Source organism: Lepidochelys kempii, chromosome 10, assembly GCF_965140265.1.
Source record: "Lepidochelys kempii isolate rLepKem1 chromosome 10, rLepKem1.hap2, whole genome shotgun sequence".
In the NCBI taxonomy this organism is placed as follows: Eukaryota; Metazoa; Chordata; order Testudines; family Cheloniidae; genus Lepidochelys; species Lepidochelys kempii.
The window spans coordinates 31973369-31997406 of NC_133265.1; the positions used below are offsets into that span (position 1 = coordinate 31973369).

General features: G+C 48.6%; 1 protein-coding gene across 3 annotated transcripts in view; it reads left to right on the plus strand.

Annotated features, from left to right (window-relative positions):
* Positions 1 to 24038, plus strand: part of PGAP6 (post-GPI attachment to proteins 6) — a 45167-nt gene that overhangs the window by 8663 nt on the left and 12466 nt on the right. For 2 of the 3 annotated variants that reach the window (XM_073362696.1, XM_073362697.1), the window contains exons 2-6: positions 553 to 730; positions 11250 to 11457; positions 14476 to 14609; positions 15074 to 15339; positions 17055 to 17404. In XM_073362696.1, coding sequence (XP_073218797.1) covers positions 553 to 730; positions 11250 to 11457; positions 14476 to 14609; positions 15074 to 15339; positions 17055 to 17404 — 1136 coding nt within the window. Of the gene's footprint in view, positions 1 to 552; positions 731 to 8912; positions 9126 to 11249; positions 11458 to 14475; positions 14610 to 15073; positions 15340 to 17054; positions 17405 to 24038 lie in introns of those variants that run through there. The other variant, XM_073362695.1, reaches the window with a different exon arrangement.

Genomic DNA, 24038 nt, shown 5'->3' on the forward strand with positions numbered 1-24038 from the left:
ACCTGCTGTTGGGCTTTTATGGCTGTTTGCTTAGTGGCTTTACTGCCTCCATTATGTCTGACTGTGCCATTAGCATCTCCCTGACTAGCTTCTCCCCTTCCCCTCCTGAGGGTCGCTCTGGGTTGTCTCTGTCCTTGGTCCCCTCCCTTCTACCTTGACCCCCATGTTATCTGGTAACTAGACTGCATGGGACGTAATGTGTCTATCCAGCTAAGCAGTGCTGAGGATGCCCTTTCCTCCTCCTCTGGCATATCCTGTCTACTGAAGGCTTGGCCTGCATGCAAGTGTGATCTTGCAGTGTGACGGGAGTAGTGAGATTGGCATGTGTCTGCTTAATGCTGATGGTATTGACTGTCCCTCTCTCAGGAGCAGGGCTAAGGTGGCACATAGGTGACTGACTGGATTGTGGCAGAAGGTGAGAGCACAGGGTCCTGTGTAAGAAGTCGGTGAAGTAACAGGGTTCTTTCCAGTGACACTAGAACACCCACACATCCTTGTGGATAGGACCTGCATAAAGGGTCCCTAACTTGTGCTCTGCTCTCTCCCTTCCAGACCTCCTGTACATCTCTGAGTATTTCTCTCAGAGTGCCCAGAAGCTGTCCTTCTACAGCTGGTATGAGAACGCCAAGCTGTTCCGCTTCCAAGTGCCGGAGGACACGGTTCTGCTGCGCTGGCTCCTGCAGGCGTCCAAGGGAAAAGGACCTGAGTGCACCAGTATGGACATCACCATGTATGTATAACCTGGCACCCATGGACATTGATTTTAATCACCTCCCCCGTTAAAATTCCTTTTGGGCTTTTATCAGCCCAGAGGGGAATTTGCCTAAGCTGCAACTCCTGATTTTTTGAAGGGTGAGTTCCTCCCTCTGTGTTTTGCACTTGTGTATGCTTTTTGTGCATTTAAAATCTGTGTAATGCATTTTCAGCAAACAAACTGTGAATGAGACACACGTCCACCAAATAGTTTTGGCCAAAAGCATTTTTTGTGTGGAGATGGTGGCAGTGTCTCCCTTATAAGCTGCAGCCCAGTCATTAGGGCACTGGCCCGAGGTATGGGAGACCCAAGTTCAATTCCTCCCTCTGCCCGATGCGGAGCCGGGATGTGAATTTGGATCTTCCATGCTGCAGGAGAGTGCCCTAACCACAGAGTTGTGGGATGTTCTGAGATAGGGCTCAATCTCTCCTGTGGAAACTGTTCCACTGTGTATAAATAGTCATTGGAACAAAGATATGAACTTGGGTGTCTCACCTCCCAGATGTAAACCACCAGACTATAGAGTCATTCTTGCTCGCTCTCTCTGGCCCAGTGATTGTCTGTGTGTAAAGAGGTTAGCCGGGGCTCGTCCTTCTCCGGGGTGGCGGGGAGCCACACCACCTCACAACACACTGTTGATGTCTTGGGGGAATTAGTCTGGCCGTGGGAGTCTCCGTTGGTGGCCCTTGCGGCAACTGCAGTAAGCACAGTAAGACCTAGGTCAGGGCGGGGCAACAGTTAGTCAGGTCCTCAGGCAGCGCTGAGCCGTAATAGTACAAATAGTATCAATAAGCCCAGGCCCTTGGTCAGGGCGGGGCAACAAGGAGTCAGGCGCTCAGGCAGGGGCTGAGCAGTAGCAGTAGCAATGAATCTAGGCCCTTGGTCAGGGGCTGAGCAATAGCAGTACCAATAGTAGGCCCAAGTCTCCAAAGGGCCTGGGAGAGGGGGAGACTGCCACCCGCGAGTTGGGTGGCGGGGGGACGCCGGCCCTCCCACTCCACTGCGTCCCAGCCCGGGGCCCTATCAGCAGCAGAAGACCCGCTGCTGTGCAGTGGGGATCCTGGCTGCAACACACTAACATGGGCTTGGGCAGTGCTGCAGCCAGACTAAGGTTGGCTGCCCCCAGGCTACTTCCACACTCCCCATCTTGTGGTACCTGGGTCACGGTGGTGTCCTCCGGGGGGTCCAGCACCATGGGTTCCTCTGGATAGCGGGCGTGGGGCAGGCCTGGCAACTCCTCCGGATAGCGGGCGTGGGGCAGGTCAGAGGCATCTGGCCTCCCCGGCAACTGTCTTCCCAGTGAGTTCTGAGGTCGAGCCTTTATACTTCCTGGGCGCTGCCTGACCCTCGGAGGGGCGGGCTCAGAGCTCCGTAGCTCCACCCACTCTGGTGGCCGGAAGTGCTCGTCCCTCTCTGGGGCGGTGGGGAGCCACACCGCCTCACTACACTGTGTATTTATACACAGTGGAATAGTCTCAACAGGAGAGAGAGAGAGATGCCACCTGTAGGCTGATGGCCCTAGTCTGTCACAAGCATCGCCTGTCCCCAGGGGCAGTGTTCCCCACACCTCCTTTGAAGACATCATACCCCTTGCCTTTGGGTTTGCAGAGGGCCTATCTGTTTCCATGAGAAGTGTTGCTGTAGCTGGAAAGCTGTAAACTCTCAATACTGTAACTTTGCAAGACTTCACCAAAGGCAGAGGATTCTGTGTGGTTGGGCCCACGAGTGTACAGGCAACCAGTGGGGTCTAGCTGGGCTTCCCAGCCCTGTGAATTCAGGCTGTTGGGGCTGCTGCTTTAGTCTTGGCTTCTCCTGAGCTTGATCAGTCTCTGAGCTAGATCTTACTGCACTGCTGCCATTCACCTCCCATCCAACTGTGTGAACTCTGACCCACAGTGGCACTTTGGCAGCTGCAAGTTTGGGCCCAATGCACCATTGAATGGCAGGCGCTGGGCACTGGCTGGCACAGCTGAGGTCTTAGTCTGGTAGCGTAGAGTGTCTTAAAAGGTTTGGTATGGTTGAAGTGGATGACTTAATAGATTTCTGTCTCTGTCAATGAATGGTATGATTATTATTGAACAGCATTCCAGCAAATGTTGTCGTGACCAGTACTACAGTGAGAAGATAGTGGGCTTCCAGAGACCACATTGTATAATACCTGCCATTCTAACCCTCTGCAGTACCATTACTCCAGAATTAAAGGAGCGTAATATAATTAATGGCCAATAACATGAATTTTTGGAAAATAGATCTTATCAAACTTGATATCTTTTTTTATGAGAATACAAGTTTGATTGATAAAGATGATAATGTTGATGAAATAGATTTCTGTAAGGCATTTCACTTGTTACTGCATGACATGATTAAAAAACTACAAAATTAAAACTATAAAATTAACATGGCACACACAACATGGCTTAAAAGGTAGCTACCTGATAGGTCTTAGAATGTAATTGTAAATGGGACTCATCATCAAGGGAGTGCGGTTCTACAAAACTCAGTTCTTGGCCCTATGCCATTTACATTTTTATTAATGACCTGAAAGAAAACGTAAAATTGCTGGTAGAGTTTGCAGATTCCACAAAAATAGGGGGAGTGGTAAATAATGCAGAGGACAGGTCACTGATGTAGAGCAATCTGGTTCGCTTGGTAAACTGGGCACAAGCAAACAAAATGCATTTTAGAATGGCTAAATGTAAATGTCTATGGCTAGGAACAAAGAATGTAGGCCATACTTACAGGATGGAGAGACTGTATCCTAGGAAGCAGTGAGTGTGAAAAAGAATTGGGAGTCATGGTGGATAATCCACTGAACATGAGCTCCCCATGCAATGCTATGGCCAAAAGGGGTAATGCAATAATGGGATGTATAAACAGGGGAATCTCAGTTAGAATAGAAAGGTTAGAAGTCTAAATACAAAGATGGGTGAACGTGATTACCCGGTATTAAATGAGGATATTGATATAATAGGCATCACAGAAACTTGGTGGAATGATGATAATCAATGGGACATGGTAATACTGGGTACAAAATATACAGGAATGCCAGGGTAGGTCATGCTGCAGATGAGTGAAAGAAATCATAGAGTAAAATATAGTAAAAATCTTAAATGAATCAAACTGTACCATAGAATCTCTATGTATAGAAATTCCATGCTTGAGTAATGAGTATAGCAGTAGGCATATACTACTGACCACCTGACCAGGATGGTGACGGTGATAGAGAAATGCTCAGGGAGATTAGAAAGGTTACAAAAACAGAAAACCCAATAATAATAGGGGATTTCAACTATCACCATATTGAGTAGGTATATGTCACCTTAGGACATGATGCAGAGATAAAATTTCTGAACACTGTTAATGTCTGCTTCTTCAAGCAGCTAGTCCTGGAACGAACAAGGTAATTCCTGGCTGCAACACACTAACAGAGGCAATTCTTGTTTTAGTCCTAAGTGGCACACAGGATCTGGTCCAAGAGGTGAATATGGCTGAACTGTTCGGTAATAGTAACCATGTAATTAAATTTAACATCCTTGTAAGGGGGAAAATACCAAAGAAACCCACCCCAGTAACATTGAACGTCAAAAAGGGAAACTACAGAAAAATGAGGAAGTTAGTTAAACAGAAATTAAAAGAACAGTCACAAGAGTGAGTTTCCATGCAGCTTGCAGGCATTTATTTAGAAACATCTTAATAGAGGCTCAATTACTGTATGCCCCTCCCCCACCCCAAAAAAGGGAAGAGAACCAAAAGAATGCCACCATAGCTAAACACCAGAGTAAAAGAAAAGGTTAGAGAGGAAAAAAGGCATCCTTTAAAAATTGGAAGTTATATCCTACTGAGGAAGATAGAAAGGAGCTTCAAGTCTGGGAAGTCAAATGTAAAAGTATAATTAGGCATGCCAAATATCAGATGCTGGATGAAAGCCAACCAATCAGTGGGGCAACTAGATGATCAAGGTGCTCACGGAGCACTCAAGTAGGACAAGACCATTGCAGAAACGCTAAATGAACTCTTTGGTCTTCACTGATGAGGATGAGAGGGAGACGCCCACACTTGAGCCATTCTTTTTAGATGACAAATCTGAGGCCTTGTCTACACTGGCAAGTTTCTGCGCAGTAAAGCAGCTTTCTGTGGTGTAACTCCCGAGGTGTACACACTGCCAAGCCACTTTGTGCACAGAAATTCCTCAGTTGCAGCATTGCAAAAAAAATCTCCAGTCATAAGCCTTTCAGCGCAGAGGATCCAGTGCGCTCACTCTCTGTTCCCCAAAACACTCTCTCTCTCCTCCCCCACGCCATACACACACACTCTCCCTGTCACACTCCTCCCCCACCCCCACTTCAGTTGAAAAGCAGCTGGCAATCTAATAGGATGCCCATGGAACAGGGGGATTGGGAAACCTGCGTCATGTGATGCTGTGCCTGCCCCACGAGGCATTGCAAACCCTTTCCAAAAGCATTCTGCAGCCAGTTGCACAGTGGGATAGTTACCACAATTAACTGCTCTCTTTGCCATTGCAAGAGCTGCTAATGTGGATGCCCTCCACTGTCACAAGGAGCACAATGTGGTTATGCAACAACTGTTTAATTCAGGGGTGGGCAAACTTTTTGGCCCGAGGGCCACATCTGGGTGCAAAACTGTATGGAGGGCCAGGTAGGGAAGGCTGTGCCCCCCCAAACGCCTGGCCCTCTCCCCCTATCTACACTTCCCGACTCCTGACTGTCCCCCCTCAGAACCTCCAACCCATCCAACCACCACCTGCTCCTTGTCCCTTGACTGCCCCCTTCTGGGATCCCCTGCCCCAAACCGCCCCCGCTGGGATCCCACCCCCTATCCAACCTCCCGCTCCCTGTCCCCTGATTGCCCCAACCTATCCACACCCCTGCCCCCTGACAGGCCCCCCGGGACTCCCACGCCTGTCCAACCCCCACTGTTCCCTGACCGCCCCAGAACCTCCGCCACATCCAACCGCTCCTTGTCCCCTGACTGCCCCCCAGGATTCCCCTGCCCCTAACTGCCCCCGTCCCCTGACTGCCCCCTGTGTCCCCCTACCCAACCTGCCACTGCTGTGCGTGCCGCTGCCACCCCCTCACCATGCCGCTCAGAGTGGCAGGAGCTTGCAGCCCCACTGCCCGCATGGTGGCATGGCTGCAGGGGAGGGGGAACAGTAGGCGAGGGGCTGGGGGCGAGCCTCCTGGGCCAGGAGCTCAGGGGCCAGGCAGGATGGTCCCACGGGCCGTAGTTTGCCCACCTCTGGTTTAATGCCAGTGTTTTAATAAAAGTGGTATAAATTGTTGCACAGAAACTTGCCTGTTTAGACATACCCTGAGAAACTGTCAGAGAGTGGGGTGTCAGTTAAGGAGGGTTTGGAACAAGTTGGTAAATTAAACAGTAATAAGTCACTAGCACTAGATGATCTGGAAAAGGGGGGAAACAGTGAGGTGGCAAAGTTTGCAGATAATACAGATTTACTCGAGATAGGTCTAAAGCAGACTGCGAAGTGTTACGAAGGGATCTCACTAAACTTGGTGCCTGGCAACACAATGGCAGATTAAATTCAGTGTTGATAAGTGCAAAGTAATGCACATTGGAAAACATAATCCCAACTATACATATATAATGATGGAGTCTAAATTATCTGTTACTGCTCAAGAAAGAGATCTTGGAGTCATTGTGGATAGTTTTCTGAAAACATCGGATCAATGTGTAGCAGCAGTCAAAAAAGCAAACAGAATGTTAGGAACCATTAGGAAAGGGACAGATAAAACAGAAATATCATAATGCCATTATATAAATCCATGGTATGCCCACACCTTGAATACTGTGTGTAGTTCTCGTCTCCCTATCTCGAAAAAGATATAGTAGAATTGGAAAATGTTCAAATAAGGGTAGCAGAAATGATTAGGGGCATGGAATAGCTTCCATGTGAGCAGAGATTAAAAAGCCTTAGATGGTTCAGCTTGGAAAAGAAACGTCTAAGTGGGGATATGATATAGGTCTATAATATCTTTGAATGGTGTGGAGAGAGTGAATAGGGAAGTGTTATTTATCCCGCCACATAACACAAGAACCAGGGGTCACCCAATAAAATTAATAGGCAGCAGGCTTAAAACAAATATAAGTCAATACTTCTTCACACAATGGACAGTCAACCTATGGAACTCATTGCCAGGGGATGTTGTGAAGGGCAGAAGTATAGCAGGGTTAAAAAAAGAATTAAATAAGTTCATGGAGGATAGGTCCATCAATGGCTATTAGCCAAGATGGTCAGGGCAAGAACCCCGTGCTCTGGGTGTCCCTAAACTTCTGACTGCCAGAAGCTGGCAATGGATGACCAAAGATGGATCACTCGATAACTTGCTCTATTCTGTTCATTCCTTCTGAAGCATCTGGCACCGGCCACTGTCAGGGTCCTGGGCTAGCTGGACTATTAATCTGACCCGATACGGCAGTTTTACCTCTGTATTTGGCACTGGTGTGACCGCTGCTGGAATACTGTGTCCAGTTCTGGTGACCACAGTTCAAGAAGGATGTTGATAAACTGGAGAGGGTTCAGAGGAGAGCCATGAGAATGGTTAAAGGATCAGAAAATATGCCTTACAGTGATAAACTCAAGAAGCTCTATCTACTTAGCTTAACAAAGAGAAAGTTAAGGGGTGATTTGATCACAGTTTATAAGTATCTGTATGGGGAACAAACGTTTAATAAGGGACTCTACATGATTCAATGGCTAGAAGTTGAAGCTAGACAAATTCAGAAAAGGGCAACAAAAATTATTAGGGGTATGGAACGGCTTCCATATGAGGAGAAATTATGAAGTCTGGGACTTTTCAGCTTGGAAAAGAAACGACTAAGGGAGGGATATGTTAGAGTCTATAAAATCATGATTGGTGGGGAGAAAGTAAATAAGGAAGTGCTATTTACTCCTTCTCATAACATGCAAATGCAGAGCTTGTGGGAGGGATCATTGAACTCCCATCAGCAACGCTGGGAGCAGGACTGGCTGTTGCAGATCATGATAGATACTCCTGGGGGAATTCTGTGTCACTGCACTTGCACAGAATTCATGTACCCCGCAGATTTCTTTGCTTCCCCTCAGAAAAAAATTACTTCTGGTGAGGAAGCAAAGGGAAGCTGCAAGAGTGGTCATGTGCCCCTCCCCAGCAGCATAGGCAGGTTGGTTTGGGTACCCGGAGCAGCCGATAGAGACGTAAATCACCACTGGGAGAGGGATGCGTGTGTGTGTGTGTGTGTGTGTGAGAGAGAGAGACACACACATTGTCCCTCTTGCTCGCTATTGCAGCACGCTCAGCATGGAGGGACCGGGCTTTGGGGTGTTTCTGAGGAGGTAAGCATGGAGGCAGGCTCTGTCCCCTCAAGCAGAGCAGAATGTAGCAGCCTGCCTCCTTAGTGGTTTATTCCCACTGTCTTTGTGAATTCCCCCAGAAGTATAAAATAGGTGTAAAAATTTTAAGGCTTTTTTACATTGCCAGAGTGGTGTAAAAGACAGTATGGCCTTATAAGTGCTTATGGTGCTTTAGTGTTTAGAACTGGTCTAAATTTTTGGACTGAGAAAATTTCCTGTCAAAATGTGCTCCAGGAACTGTTTGCTACTGACCTTTCTGGAGATGGTCAGTAGCCAATATAAATTGTGAGTTTGATTCCCCTTCCCTCATTTGCTCTTCAGTTGCCTATGATGTAACATGGAGCATATGGCTGCATATATTTGTTGACTCGAAATAAAGGGTAAAACCTAGCTATATTACTATTAGGCAAGGGGGTTTGCTCCCCACTCCTGTTCTCTATCCATTATATTGTAGTTTAAATAAATTACCAAAATAATTTAAACCAGAGTGATTATATCACATTATTTTGACAAATAAAATATACAGAATTTTGCAGAATTTAAAAATATTGTGCACAGAATTTTTAATTTTTTTGGTGCAGAATTTTTAGTTTGGCGCAGAATTCCCCCAGGAGTAGATAGAGATGCATTGGCTGAGCTGTGGGTGCAGGGATGGGAATGCAGAATTGTCTTGCACTAATGGGGCTGAGTTGGGAAGCTTGTACAGCTCCAACATGAGCTGCATCTGCTTTTGCCTGCCCTCTGTTTGTACGCACAATGTTCACTGAACTGCTTTTCTTGTGTTGTTAGTTGTGTTTTCCAGACAATGGGGGTGGGGAGGAGAGGTACGTAGACTTTTAGATCTGGTCTACGCTGCAGAGTTAGGTCAACACCGGGCAGCTTACAGGGACCTAGTTATGGAAGTGTCTACTCTTCAGTTTTGCTCCCGCCGACGTAACGGCCCCGCTGCGCTGACTTAATAACTCCACGTCCATGAGTGACAGAGAGTCAAAGTTGATGGAGGTAAGTTGATGCAGTGTCAGTGTAGACCAGCGGTCCCCAAACTTTTGAAGGTTGCACTCCTCCCTTCCCCTATTGTCCATGCCCTGTTGGGGCCGGGAATGGGGCCATGGCTCGAGTGGGAGGAATGTGGATAAGGTAAAGGGACAGAGGCTGAGGCCGCAGCTGGAGGCGGGTCTGGGTCCGGGTTCAGGAGTGGGGCTGCGGCCAGGGGCTGAGGCTGGGGGTGGGATCGGAGCCACAGCCAGGCTGCGGTGGGGACCAGCAGCTGAGCCTCTGGCCAGACGCCGCTCCACTCCAGGCCCTACCCCCAGCCTCGTCCCCAGGTCGGGAACATAGCCACAGCCAGTGGTCGAGACTGGGGGTGGGGCCAGAGCAGAACTGGGGGCTGGGGAAGGGCTGGGTGGTGCTCCCTCCCCTTTCCCCCCACCCCGTGGGGGCTGGTCCAGGCCCCACTGTAACCCCTGGATGTTCCTCCATGCCTCCCTAGGGGGGTGTGCCCCACAGTTTGAGGACCTCTGGTGTAGATGCTGCGTTGCTTATGTCAACTCATACTGGCTTTCAGGGGCCATCCCACACTGCCCCACGCTGACAGTACAATTGATACTAGTGCTCCTGGTGAGGATGCGCACTGCTGACACCAGGAACGAAGTGTAGACACGCTCAGGCAATGTGATTACTACGGCGGCTGCATGCCGTCATAAGTTAGGTAGACTTAATTTTGTAGCATAAACATGGACTTATCCTTTCTTGGGGCCTGGCAAAGTGCCTTGGGTATGGTCCCTTGCAGCTTGCTCTCTCAGAGGCAGGGAGTGGTGCTGGTTGCTGAGTTTCCCCATGCCCTTGGACCCAGCTCTAACTGCACTCTGCTGTTCTCCCCCTGAAATGCACGCAGCTCCCTCCTGCACTCCATACTGAATGCAGCCCTAGTGCCCCACTTATTTCTGACATTGATTTGCCACTTAGCTCCCTCTTCCCAAGCACCCTGTGGGTAAAGCCCTCCTGCCCACATTGCTAGCATATGGTGATGCCATTCTATAGCAAATGGTGTGGCTGTCACTGGAATCCCGTGGGCAGGACTGGCCACCCAATCTGAAAAAGGAAACTGCAGAATTAGAGGTTCAGAGAAGAGCAGCGTGAATGATTGAGGCTGGGAAGAGAGATTGAAATGACTGAGATTGTTCCCTTAGAGAGGAGAGGGATAAGAGGTGCTGTAAGTCAGTCAAATAATTGTCTAGAGGTGATAGATTGGGAGTGTCTGTTCTTTCTGTTTGCTAACACTAGAACAAGGGGACAGTCAATGACTTTAAAAGGGAACAAATTCAACACTGATAAAGGAAATGCCCTTTTATACAGCAGGTAATCACCCCAGGGTTTTGTTGAGGCCCAGAACTTAGCAAGATTCAGAGAGGAATTGGACACTTAATGAGTAATGAGAATATTCAGTTGTTATAGTTTTGGAAGGACTATAAATCCTCCCACATTAGGGCTCAAGCCATCTTCTAAGGGAAGCATGTTATCCCACAGTGGGACTGCAGGGTTCTTGCACCTTCCTTTGAAGTATCTGGTGCTGGCCATTGTCTGAGACCAGATACTGAACTAGGTGGATCTTGGGTCTGATTCAGCCTGGCAATTCCTATGTCCCTTTGCTGCTGCAGCCCAACTTCCTGCCTGTGGCTGCTTGAATTTAATCAGTCACTGGTGTCTGGACCCACCTTCTCTTGGTGCTGGGGTCACATGCTGGTTGTTCTCTTGATCTGATCTCTGTCCTGCGCTGGCTGAAAAGTCACCCCCATGTTGGTTTGCACACTGAGTACACTGGTGGCTGGAAGGGAAGGTGATTCCTAAGTTCAGACCCCTTGAGCACATTCTGCTGCTTTAATTATTTTCCAGGCCAATGAAATGTTCCCACTTTCTTTTCCTCGGGAGGATTTGCCGGCAGGTCAAGAGTGGGAGGGGGCAAGGCAACATTTGGAGTCCAGCCTGCAGCTCTCCTTGGGACCAGGCTGCTGCCTCCTTTTTGCTCCCTAGTTGATCCAGTCCAGCCTCGCTGTTGCTGTACGTGCTTGTGCTATTGGAGGGTGGGCATGGCATTTTATGTGCATCCTTCCCTGCTTTATCTTGCAGCCACTTCCGTTACGGAGCCCCTCCTGTCATTAACCCACTGGGCACCCAGTTTCCCTTGAACGCAACTGCCCGCCCATCCTACAACCTGACCATGACTCTGAGCATCACCCTGCAGAACAGCACCTTTGTGAACATCACCACCCCAGCTGCCGGAGACTGGTTCATCGCTGCTCACCTGCCTCAGGCTGCAGGCAAGATCGAAGTGAAGGTAAGGGCTACAAGGGGCATGAGTGCAGAATCCTTTCACCAGTACAAAGTCCCCAGCAAGGGAAGACCTTGCCTCTAGTGAGGAATGGAGATAACCATTCACCATGGCTGTGCGGTTGGGCATGGAATGGCGTTCCAGCCACAGGAGAGTCACTCTGCCAACCCTGGGTTCCCAGAGTTTGCAGCTGAGATGTGGGAGAGGGGCTGCATAGGGATGGAACTCTCTGAGCTGTCCATGCATGCTTAGCCCATGTCTATGTTCCCGTGGTAAGTGGGAGCCCAGTTGGCATCCAGCCAGGCTGTGAGATGGTGCCCCCTCCTCTGGGAAGCCAGACAATACAGCGAAAGGCTGTTTGGGAGCTACACCCCTCTGCTTCTGCGGGGAGGTGATTTTCTAGAAGATCTGCTCTAGGGATTATTGTGGCATAGTTTTCTGGCCTGTGTTCTACAGGAGGTCAGACTAGTCAGCAGTTCTCAAACTGTGGTTCGTGACCCCATTTTAATGGGGTCGCCAGGGCTGGCTTAGACTTGGTGGGCCCCAGGGCTGAGGCCAAAGCCTGAGGGCTTCAGCCCTGGGCAGCAGGACTCAGGTTACAGGCCTCCTACCTGGGGCTGAAGCCCTTGGGCTTCTGCTTTGACCCCCCTACCTGGGGTGTTGGGGCTCAGGCTTCCCCCCCCCCCCCCCGACACCTAGGGCAGCAGGGCTTGGGTGGCCTCAGGCTTCGGGCCCCCCTTCCTGGGGTTGTATAATAACTTTTGTTGTGAGAAGCGGGAGAACCCTTGGATTAGATGATCACAGTGGTCCATTCTGGCTTTGGTATCTGACTCCCCCAGGAGGGATAGACAGTTTTTGCTGGAGCCAGTCTGGCTCCAGATACCAAGGGGACATTCATTGGGGAGGGGCTTGAAAAATGTAGCCAATGCCACATGATTAAGCCTATTGTCCAAAGACTGACTTGATAAATTCCACCATTCTCCTGGCTCTACCCTGAGACAGTCGGGTCCAGAGACACTGCCCTAGGGAGGCATCTGGGTAGAGCCTTCCACCAGGGAGAGGTACCCTGAGGGGCTGGGGGCAGGTGGCATCAGGGCTGCTCTGTGTAACGGTAGGAGAGGCCAGGGTATCTGCAGGCCCATGTTGGCTGGTTACGGTTCTGAGCCGTTCGGGGCGTTCTTATGGCATGTGCTAGGCACAGAGGTTCCATGAGTACAGACTGGCTGCTGGAGGAATCCAGATTCCAATCCACTCTGGCATGCCTACCGGGAGCTCACTCTGCCTCCTCCTGTAGGCTCCCCATAGGGCATAATGGAATCATAGAATTATCATAGAACTGGAAGGGACCTCAAGAGGTCCTCTATTCCAGTTCCCTGCACTCAAGGCAGGACTAAGTATTATCTAGACTGTCCCTGACAGGTGTTTGTCCAACCTGCTCTTAAAAATCCCCAATGAAGAAGATTCCACAACCTCCCTCGGCAATTTATTCCAGTGCTTAATCACTCAGACAGTTAGGATGTTTTTCCTAATGTCCAACCTAAACCGCCCTTGCTGCAATTTAAGCCCATTGCTTCTTGTCCTATCCTCGGAGGTTAAGAAGAACAATTTTTCTCTCTCCTCCTTGTAACAACCTTTTATATACTTGAAAACTGTTATCATGTCCCCTCTCAGTCTTCTCTTCTCCAGACTAAACAAACCCAATTTTTTCAATCTTCCCTTATCCTCCTCACCTAATGGGCTCTGCTGCTTGATGGAGTCAGGCTGGAAGGGGGAGGCTGCCTGTGTCTGGAGAACCAGTGGCCCACACTGAGTTTGCCACCTGCTGGGAGATGCTTGCTCCTCACTGTCTCTGGACTGAGTCAGATTCTCTTGTTGAAAAGGGTGTTGGGGACTCCGTGCCTGTTGCGTTGTCTCCCCATACCATGCCACCTCCCTGGCATGGTTGCCAGCATCCCGTGATCCACTTGGCACCTCACCTCTTCCACCTTTTCACTTCCTTTCTGCCTTTTAGTCCTCTCTCGCTGAAACCCCTCACTTGCTCCCCATGTCACAGGAACTCCACTGAGGAAAGTGAAGATACTGTGTGATACGCTACCCAGTATCTGCTCCCGACACTCTTTTCTGCCCCAAAGGCTCCAGCAGGAGCCGGGTGTGTGTCGGATTGGCCTGCTGGGTGGGCGTGCTGCTCTGACACAGGCTGGGCCTGTGGGGCAGCATGTGGCTCTGGGGCTGCATCCACTGGAATGAGAACGGGTCGAATGTGGGGCAATTCCAGGAGCAGTAATCCTTGGTATTCGTTAGAGCCAAGGATCCCTGCTTACCTGGGTCAGCCTGAATGGAGTGCTCTGCTGTGTGGGACACCTGCTGCTCAGGCGAGGGACCCACATGCAGACCCCATGTGCAGTGCCGCACGGTTAGCAGGCAGAAGTACTGCAGAGAGGTGACTGGAGGCATTGGGGCATGGTTGTGGTGCGGGAGAAGTGGGTTTTCAGAGGAGAATGGGGCACGTGCTGGGGGCAGGTGGGTGTGTAGCACTGAGTAATGGAGCACAGTGAGATGCACCTTCAGACAGACCAGCTGTACTGCCACTGCTTGGGCTAGAGCAGTGGTTCTCAAACTTTTGTACTGGTGACCCCTTTCACATAGCAAGCCTCTGAGTGCGACCCCCCCCTTATAAATTAAAAATAGTTTTTTTATATATTTAACACCATTATAAATGCTGGAGGCAAAGCAGGGTTTGGGATGGAGGCTGACAGCTTGTGACCCCCCACGTGGGAATCTTGCCACCCCCTGAGGGGTCCCAACCCCCAGTTTGAGAACCCCTGGGCTCAGGTGTCGCTGTGCGTGCAGGCAATGGCTGGGGAAGGAGAGCACGGGTTGGGAGTCAGGAAGGACTGGCAGTGGGTGCTGGTCCCTTGCTTATAGCTGGGCTCTTCACTGGCTGATCTTTCGCCCAACAAAGCAGTTTTTGGATGGGTGTTCCCTGGTGGCTGATGCTAAGCTGCCTTCCTGCTCTCCCTGCAGGGTTTCTCCACTCCATGCGCCTATATATTCCAGCCGGACATGTTTGTGCTGAGACTTGTTGATATCCCTGTCCTGGAACCGGACACTCCCCTGCAGCAAACCATTGCCTCGCCTGCTAGACCACTGCACGTCAAGTAAGTGAGCGTGACAGTAGAGATTGCGTGGCGCTGCAGGTGGGGCTTTTATTCTCCCATAGGTGCTGGCCTAGTAGAGCCGCGCACGAATCTCACGGAGGGCCCTTGACTGCCTTGCATCTCGGAGCGAGCTAGAGCTGTGATAGTTCCCCTGGAACCAAAGGGTCTGTCGGGGGGCTGGAGGTGGGGGTTTGTACTAAATGGGGCCCCACTCCCTCAAGGAGGGGAAAGACAAACTCCTTCCTGGTGTTTTTAGAGAGACAGTTACACATTACAATGCACTATCCTGGACAGGATTGTAGCAATACAAACCAGAGTGACCTTGTGCTGGGCTCCAAAGCCCCTCTTGACTCACCCTGGGAGGGTTTCACTTTTTAGGGCTACAGACCTTCTCCGCCCTTAGTGCCCCAGGGTGGCTTGTGTTCAGGCAGGCGTTGAGGTGTTGATGGCTCCCATTCCTGCAGGGTCTTCATCCCCGAGTACACTGCCACAATGCAGTTCACACTGCGGAGCTGTGTGGTGAACAGCACAAAGGCATGTGCCATACGGGTCGTGCTGGGCTCCATCATGCTGCCGCAGTCCTTCCAGAAAACCCTCCGCTGCAAAGAGACAGTGGATTGCAGCCTGGTCCTCCATTCGCCCCCGTGGGAGAAGTGGCTGCAGATCATGGCAGAGAATCTGGGCACCGACAACGCCAGCGTCTCCTTTGAGATGATTGCCTCCTTCACAGGTGTGCTCTTGGATGCTGCCAGCCATGTGGGGAAAGGCCAGTGTGCACATCAGTCTGCCCTGTCTCCACTGCGCTTTCACCAGTACAGGCTGGCTTGCTCCTGTGCCCTTCCTAGGGGGGTAAATTGGGATGTGGGGGAGGAAACAGAGGTGGGACAAGCCCCATGTCTTGAGGGGGCAGCCTATACCGTGTGACTGGACGTAGTCGTGTGGGTCGCTGTCCCCCATATCCCTGCTGCCTGGCATGGCTAGGCCAGTCAAGCTTTCCAGGAGGCTGGGATCCAGTTGTGCCTTGTGTGTGCTGCTGCTTGTTAAATGATGGACCACTGGCTGCAAGGCCTCTCTGCTGCCTGCTTACAGATGATTCTGTTGGGCGGAGCAGGCCTGTGTTGGGAATTCAAAAGAGCCCAGGGTTTCTGAGCCACAGACTTCTTAAAAGGCCATTGGGGCAGCAGAGGCTAGCTCAGGGCACTGCAGTGAGAGAGGCAGCCTCTCCCATCCAGTACTGAGGCAATAACCATCTGCTGGCTGTTTGGAGGCTCTGCAGTGAGCCTGGTCTCTGAGCGATGTGGGGCAGGCCAGTGGCGTATTGGGTGCCCAAGACTCGTTTGGCTCTCAGAGCTGGGTTTCACTTTGGGGAGTTTATCTGATCCTTGGAAAATTCTTAACAAATTAGCTTTTAGAAACTTTCTTCTCCCAACCAATAAGAGGGCTCTGGGGGCTCTGCCTTCTGGTGGGCTCTTGAGGCAAAAGAGCATAACCGTGGGTGCTCGTAGGGAAGCAGTGTCTCTAGCTGCTGCAGAAAACAGCGCTTGTGGGGTGGGGGTCAGGGAAGGAGCTGAGCTCAGTAATGGGGCACTTTGGCCCCTGTGAGTACCTGGTTTCAGAGTAGCAGCCGTGTTAGTCTGTATTCGCAAAAAGAAAAGGAGTACTTGTGGCACCTTAGAGACTAACAAATTTATTTGAGCATAAGCTTTAGTGAGCTACAGCTCACTTCATCAGATGCATTCAGTGGAAAAACCTGTTTTTTTTGTTTTTTTTTTGTGAGTACCTGTTTGTGGTGACCTACTGCCAAAGCAAGTGGAGCACTGAGTGTCACAGTTCAGATTGTGCCCCCGCACTTCACGGTTTATTCCTGGTTCTGTAACTGGGCTCAAGGCAGATTTAACTCCCACCCCTCACCCCCGCCCAGTGCAGCAGCATAACCAGGCCCAGGGGAAGCTCTCGTACTTTATGTACATGGAGCAGTTATGAGACGACCAGAGCTAGTGCCCCATTCTCGTGTGGCAGCAGTTAGTGTGGGTGCCCCATGCCCCCTGTACCCAGGTGATGTTAGCAGACAATGAGAGGTGTCAGCGACTCCCTACCCTAGGTGCCTTGCCTGTGCATGGACACTGCCAGGGCTTGTGTGTCTAAAACTGTTGTAATAGTGACCAGGTCCTGTCCCTGTCACTCAAATAACTGGAATTGCTCCCTGGCCATGTGAAGAGGGGGAGTCTAGGCATCCCACCCACTTAGTGTGTGCACCCCTACAAATCTCAGCCACCTAGAGGGGTGAGGCCTGGTTTCCAGCCCTGGCCTCAGGATCAAACTGTTTTGCTTTGCAGTCCTATGAACTGAAGGCTTTGCATCCCCCTAAGCAAAGTCCTCCAGTTCCAATGAGCGGTGTGCCCCTGCTGGTCTTGGCCAGGCTAACCTTTCCTCATTGCTCTGCAGCTTGCAAGCCAGGGAGCACCAATTCATTCCTTAACTTCTACAACAGCCTGAATCAGAGCCAGAGCACTCCAGCCCTGGGCGGGGGTCCCAATGCCAGCACCCCGGGAATGTTGGGGAACACCACTCTACCCGCAGTGGGTGCTGCAAACAATGCATCCGACCCAGGGACCTTCTGCCTCCAGAATCAGCCCGTCATCCGTGAGGACCTGGATGTTGCCTCTGTGAGGTTCAGAGTCATAAATGGGCCCAGCATTCCTGTCCACTCTGAATTCCCCACGCTTCTCCTCTTCAACTTGAATACTGGCATGGACAGTGGAGGCACCCTGGTGGTGAACCTGCTGCTGAACGAGGTACAGTGTGCTCCCATGTAAGCTGTTGCCTTTATGTTGGCATCTTCTCTCTATAATTGCCCTGCCATGCATGCACATACACTGGTCGTGAGCCGCCGGGGGAGTATAGGTGCTATCAGAGCTGCAGGGGCAGGCCTGCGGAGGCCGGGAGTTGGTGGGGAGCTAGAGAGCAGCGGGAGAACCTCCCTATGCATTGCTTTTCATCTTTCAGTTTCTCAAAGAATTTTACAGATCTGCCCTTCTGTATCTAGCATGTCCTGCCAGCTGGCTTTGGATCTGTGGGGGAGAAAAGTGCCCTGACTGGGGGGCCAGGAACTGTTATTTAGTCAGTGTCTCTTAGTCGCAGCAGAGCAGAAAAGCCCAGCCTGTGGGGAGGCAGTGGGAAAGAACCTGAGCTTTCACAACTGCCCTAGCCCAGCCATCACTGAAAACCCCAGGTTGCAGAGCCTCCCAAACAGCTGAGAGAAGCAGGGGGCTGCTCACATTAGCAAGGGAGGAAGGATGATCCAGTAGTTAAGACATTGGCCTGGGACTTGAGACATTTTGGTTCAAGTCCCTGCTCTGCTAGGACCTTGGGAAGTCACAGCCTCTCTGTTGGGTGATGGGAACTAAAATGTATTTCTCCATGCCTGTGACCTGGCAAAACAATATGCTAGAGTGAACAGCCTGTGTTGGGAGGTCAGATCCACCCCCTGTTCCCCTCCTGGGGAGCTTCACCCTGATATGTTGATGAATGACTTGGGCAGCGACTTGTGAGCCTTCAATGAGCATGTAATACATGCACTGCAGTGCATGCTGTATAACTAGCAGCACCTGACTAGAAACCTTCCTAATGCTCCCAGCAGGGTAGTTTCACCTCTTGCTCTGGTGCACTGGGGGTGAGAGCAGTCTCTGGGAACCATGACTGGTTGGCATGTGGCAGTTCTCCAAAAAGGACCATATTTTTGGAGTTTAATGTACCCGCCCTCTGTACACAGACATAATTTATTATTCAGTACATTTAGATGAGGTAAGATGGGGCGCTGTCAGGTGGTTCTGTAGCCTGTAGATGAGGTGAAGCAGTGGTACCCAAAATGCGTGTAATGTTTGCAGTTCCAGAAACACCGCAACATGACTGACTACAGCTTTTACTGTTAATTACAGCACCGTAATGTGGTGTTTATTGGTCAAAGCTACCAAATGACAGTACATTAAAAGATTTTTATTGGTGTTGCATGGCCAATTTTTTTTCCCCCAGAAATGATGAAGCTGTTTAGCATGTGGAAAAAAGAGAAAATATCAGTATTTTCCAACATGCTGACATGAAATGTTTTCACATTGCATATTCTTAATTATCAAAGTATATCACAAGTGATTATAATAGTTTTCTATATTTTCAGCTGAAATTTGCTGACCGGATCAGTGTCTCGCTGAAGGTTGTGTATCAGTAGCAGTAGATTGCATGCCCATAGTTTATATTGCATAGTGGGTAGATATAAATATACATGAATTCCTAAAGTAATGCTTCTCCATTTGTAAGCTTTTGTGCATACAATATAACATTTAGTCTGCCTGGTAGAAGGTTTTAATTTGTAATTGCCCACGGATGCAGTACTAGCTGTTGTTCTAGCTATTGGAGAAACTAGCTTTTTAATTCAGCGGCGCTTATGCACAGGTCAGTATTCGTGTTAGAGATGACAATACACAGCTTCATACTCTGCTTCAATCAAAGTGCTCACGGAACAAAAATGGCAATTTTGATTTAATTTAGCACAAGTTTGTGTACTTGTACAAAATGACAAGTAGTAGTAGTGGGGATGGGAATGCAAACAATATGCTTTGGGAATTTTACCTCTACAGGGAAGTTAAGTGTATAAAGACACTGAGGATACAAGCCCCTTAAAGTTTACATTAAAGAGAAAAAGGCTCTCCGCAAACTTTGAAAAGTTTTGTGTTTCAAGAAAATCAAAAGAATGCAAAACTGTCAAAAGCCACCAGTGCCAAACACAATTCTGTGACGCTGGCAGCTGACTCCAGGAGAGAGTAATTGTGTTGGCGGCCTCTGCATGAGTTTTCTAGTGTAGAGGATTTGCTGCCAATACTCTATCACAGGGGTTGCTTTCAGAAATGGAGACACGAGTCAATTTTGGCACACCAGCGGAGTTGTATTGAACCCAGGAAAGAAAATAGACACTGAAGCTGATGATAAAGCGTCATGTTCATCTGCGTCTATAACCATCGGAGCAAGCCCATCTTCCAGCGACAGGTCCGGTTGCATTGTTTGCTTGAGAACACCACACGAAAAAGATAAGAAACTTCATAAAATGGAAGCATACAAGAGAGCAACCATTCTAAGGGAGGCAGCACTTCAAAGCAGAGATGGTGACATGTTGCAAAAAATATCTGTGGAAGACTTGATTGCTAAGGATGCAGTTTGTCACTAAATATGCCTTTCTTCTTACTTGAGTAAAGTGAATCTTAAAGCAAAACTATCCAGTTACACTGCAACAATACAGTCACCTTATTTTATCAGCTGATTGAAGAGATGTACATAATATTGTCTAACAAGAAGTCTCTCTTCCTGTCCAAGCTGCTACAAAGATATAGAACCCTACTTTCCTCGGATGTCGAAACTGTAAACTGTTCCAGTAGCAAATTACAGGCAAGATTAGAAAAAACATGATGGTTCTGCACTTCATTTCATGCACAGCATGGACAAGGCAAGTCTACCATTGTTCTGTGCACCGCAGTAACATTAGCTGATGCTATCCAAGCTGCTAGTAATCTGAAACAGGAAATTAAGTCATCCAAATATTTTATGGATGTTCTTCTGGTGAATGAGCCTGATCAACAGCTTTCCAGTGAACAAGTGATTTTGTATAATGCTGCTTCAATCTTTCGGTCTGAAATAGCCAAAGTGAAAGCCTGGGAATGTGATCCAAAGCCAGGTGATTGTAGTTCAGAGGTCAGCTACTTTTTTGCTCCAGTTGGTGCAGGAGTTTCTCCTTTGGCTGATTGATAGACGAAGAGGTGGTTCCATTTTGGCCTGGTTTCAACCGCAAGCTTGCAACAAAGAAGAGCACCTACACAGTAGTTTCATATATACCTATTGTGGAGGCCAAACCAGCTGACATGGCCACAGTCTATCCTACAATGCTGAAATGTAAGGAAATGACAGCAGTATGCCATTCAGACCATGTATCAGCAGCTGAATGCTGTTGCTCAGCAAGTGAAATGGACTCTCCCAAATGAACTTGATATCACTGTGATTTTTCTGAGTGCTTTTCACACCCCATGCTGCTTTAGTGCATGTACTGGGAAATTTTGGGGAAACACAGCATTGCGAGACCACCTTGTTGATTCCGATGTATATGCAGCTTGTACTGCAGCTCAAATGCTTGCTGGTAAGCAATTCAGTCATGCTTTATGTGGCTTGCTTCTAGTATTTGAGGTCCTGAGTGCCCTGGAACTTTATTAATTTGTTCAGTGGTGTGAGCAAGGAGGAGGTAGTCCTATAGTTCCAGCATTTGTCTGGCAAATGTTGGCTGATGCTCAGAAGGTGTTTGAGTCTGAATATACTGAGTCCCCACAACATGCTGTTAAAGAGATGATGCTGTGACTCAGCACATGCTACCACTACTGGAGGGATATCCGATAAGGGAATATGCCAAGCTGCCTGCACTCAAATTCTGGGATCATTTTCTCCAGGTTATGCAGATACTACTTCTGAATGTCCATGCAGAGTGAGAGGATGATTGGAAATGTCGCCTACGCTCACACACAGTGTGCCATGCTACCATGTTTCTTTACTTCAGGCAGGCCCTGAAGAAGTACACAGTGCCTTTTGAATCTGGGGCATTTGCTGTGTGTCAGACTCCTGGTTCTTTCAGTGGAATTTGGAGGAGTTGTCATCTTCTTTTGTGTGGCTGGTGTAGAGCAGCAACTACAATTTCACCTGAAGTTGACTGAGCCAAATGGCTACATCAGGAGTAGCAGAACTTATTGCAATAATGCCTCCTTCTTATTTATAAATTGGGCAGTAGTTAGTGATATTTTTGATGGTCTGTCTTGGGGGACCACACTCCCATGCTGGGGAGTCCTTGATTTTCCATTTGTGCATTAGATGTCCACATCTATCTTGATTGGTTTGGATTCGGTTCAGCGTTGACCAAGATGACGACGGAAGGTCAAACCCAGGAACCTTCTGTGTGGGATTCAGCACAAGGTGCTTATTTTTAAAGTCTTGTTTAGCCCAATCTGCTTTACAAGCCTCCTTCTGTCCGTAGCCTGATTGCATGAGACTAAATGAATGTTCCCAGAAAGACTTGCAGGACTTAAAACATTGCAATGGGGTGTTGTCAAAGTCTTGGATAGGAAGATGTCTGTTTTCTTGGATTCGCTGAGCTTTGCGGAATGTCGCAGCAATTCAGCATATCGGTGGGGGAGCAATGTTAGAACAGATAGCCATGGGGTTGGAGCTGACTTAAGGGTTCCCATGATGCACCGCATCACTGTATTCAGCTGGGTATCCACAAGTCACCTGTGGCTGTATCTGCTCCATACCAGTGCACAATATTCAACTACTAAATATACAAGTGCTATTGCAGATGCATCCCAGGTTGTACTTGCTAGTTTCTGGATTATGCTGGCTCTTGTTTTTACCTTTTGCAGTTACCTTCTCAAGATGATCATGGAAGGTGAGGGTGTGGTCGAGTTTCACTCCAAGATATGTTGGAGTGTAATCATGTTGCACATTTTTACCACAGAAAGCTACTTTCAGTGTGTTTTTGGCATTTCTATTATCAAGATGAAATGCGCTTACTATTGTTTTCCCAGGGTTTGGTATGAGCCTCTATTTCCAGGAGTACTGTTCCACAGTTTGGAGGTCCTCAGTTACTGCTTTCTCAGTGTCATGGAGGTTTGATACTTGGATTGTTATCGCAAGATCATATGCATATCCAAATTTTGGAGGCATGTCACTTATGTAAATAGTAAAAAGGGTTGGAGCAAGTACAGAGCCTTGTGGTAGCCCGTTGTTTATGATACAGGGTGAGCTGGTCTTATTACACATGTACTCCCATAGGCATCAGTTACTCAGCATGATCCACAGAAGTGTTTGGTAGCAAGGTATAATTTTAGCAAGTTTTAGCATCAGGCCTTTAATCCATACGCAGATGAAAGGTTGACAAATATGGCGCCAGTCTTTAGGGTTTTTTTGATAGCCAGCCTCAATGTGAGTTGTGATTGGCAGAACTTGGTCACAGCAACTATGTTTTGGCTGGAAGCCTGCCTATTCGACAGGGATAATTGGCTCAGTAAAAGGGCATATTCTTTTGAGGCTGATACATTCAAGAAGTTTATAGGTCATGTATAGTAGAGAAATTGGCCTATAGCTTCCTGCTTCATCGGTGGGCTTTCCAGGCTTTGGAATGGTAATTAACATTTTCTCCCACCATGTTTCAGGGATCTGTACTATCCTTAAGGTAGCACACTACAATGTTGCTAGCCTTTGAAGTCCTTTAGGGTCGAGATGGTGGAGGAATTCTGGCGGAATACGATCAGGGCCTGCAGCCTTCCCTTTTTTCATTGATATCCTCATGTTGCAAGAGACCCATGTTAGTAATGACCAACAGGCTAAGCACTACCGTATCTATGGATACAACCTAATGACTTGCAATTATCATCTAAAATGTGGGTTGGCAATATACATCAAGGACACCATCACAGATTTTAATGGTATTCCATCAACCAAAGAGGAGATCACATTTACCACAACTATCAAAGTAGGGGAGCTCCACATTACCAATGTCTATAAAGCCCCTAGCACAAGATGGCCAAAACCAGAGTATTCCATACATCTATACAGGTGATTTTAATAGTCACCACACTAAGTGGGGCTATAAAACAAATGAAACCGATGGCAAAGATCTCATGGACTGGATGTCTGCATAAAGACTTACAATTCATTTACGTGCTAAAACGATGATCAATATTCCATTCAAGCCACTGGCAACATGGGTACAATCCAGACCTAACAGTTGTGTCTAAAGACCAAGGGTGGTAACACTCTCATTGCATCATGTGAAGTACTATTGGCATTTCTGAACAGCCAACATAGGCCTATAGTGATCTATGTAGGCACCGACATTCCTGTGTTTCTTCCAAACCAGGCAATACGATGGAATTTTGCTAAAGCTGATTGGGATGCCTACAAACAGACTATTGAGAAAATTGTTGCAAGGATTCTGGTTTGTTGTGATGCTTTTGAGTCACAAAGAAATCAAATTTTATGTCTTGAAATGATACATAGTCGTTAAACTAACAGAAACAAACGAAAAATTTCAAAGTGGTCGTGTTAACTTGATGATGGTGTCATCTCTGTGGTAACAGCACCACATGACAGATCCCCACCCTACCTCCTCTTAAAGCAGACATAATAAGCTTTCAAATGATGTATGATATGCATGTGTGTAGAGCGGGAATATTAAGTCAGCAAAATCATTGGTGTCTGCCATTCGCCTCTAGGTCTCTTTGGTAGAGTCACTACCTGTGCCCCAGTCTGGCTTGCCCAGAGAGCAGTGAAGTGTTGCCAGATGGGTTTGTTCTACAATCTCCGATGCCAAATGCTCTGTTTAGGGGATGTGGGGAGGTGTGA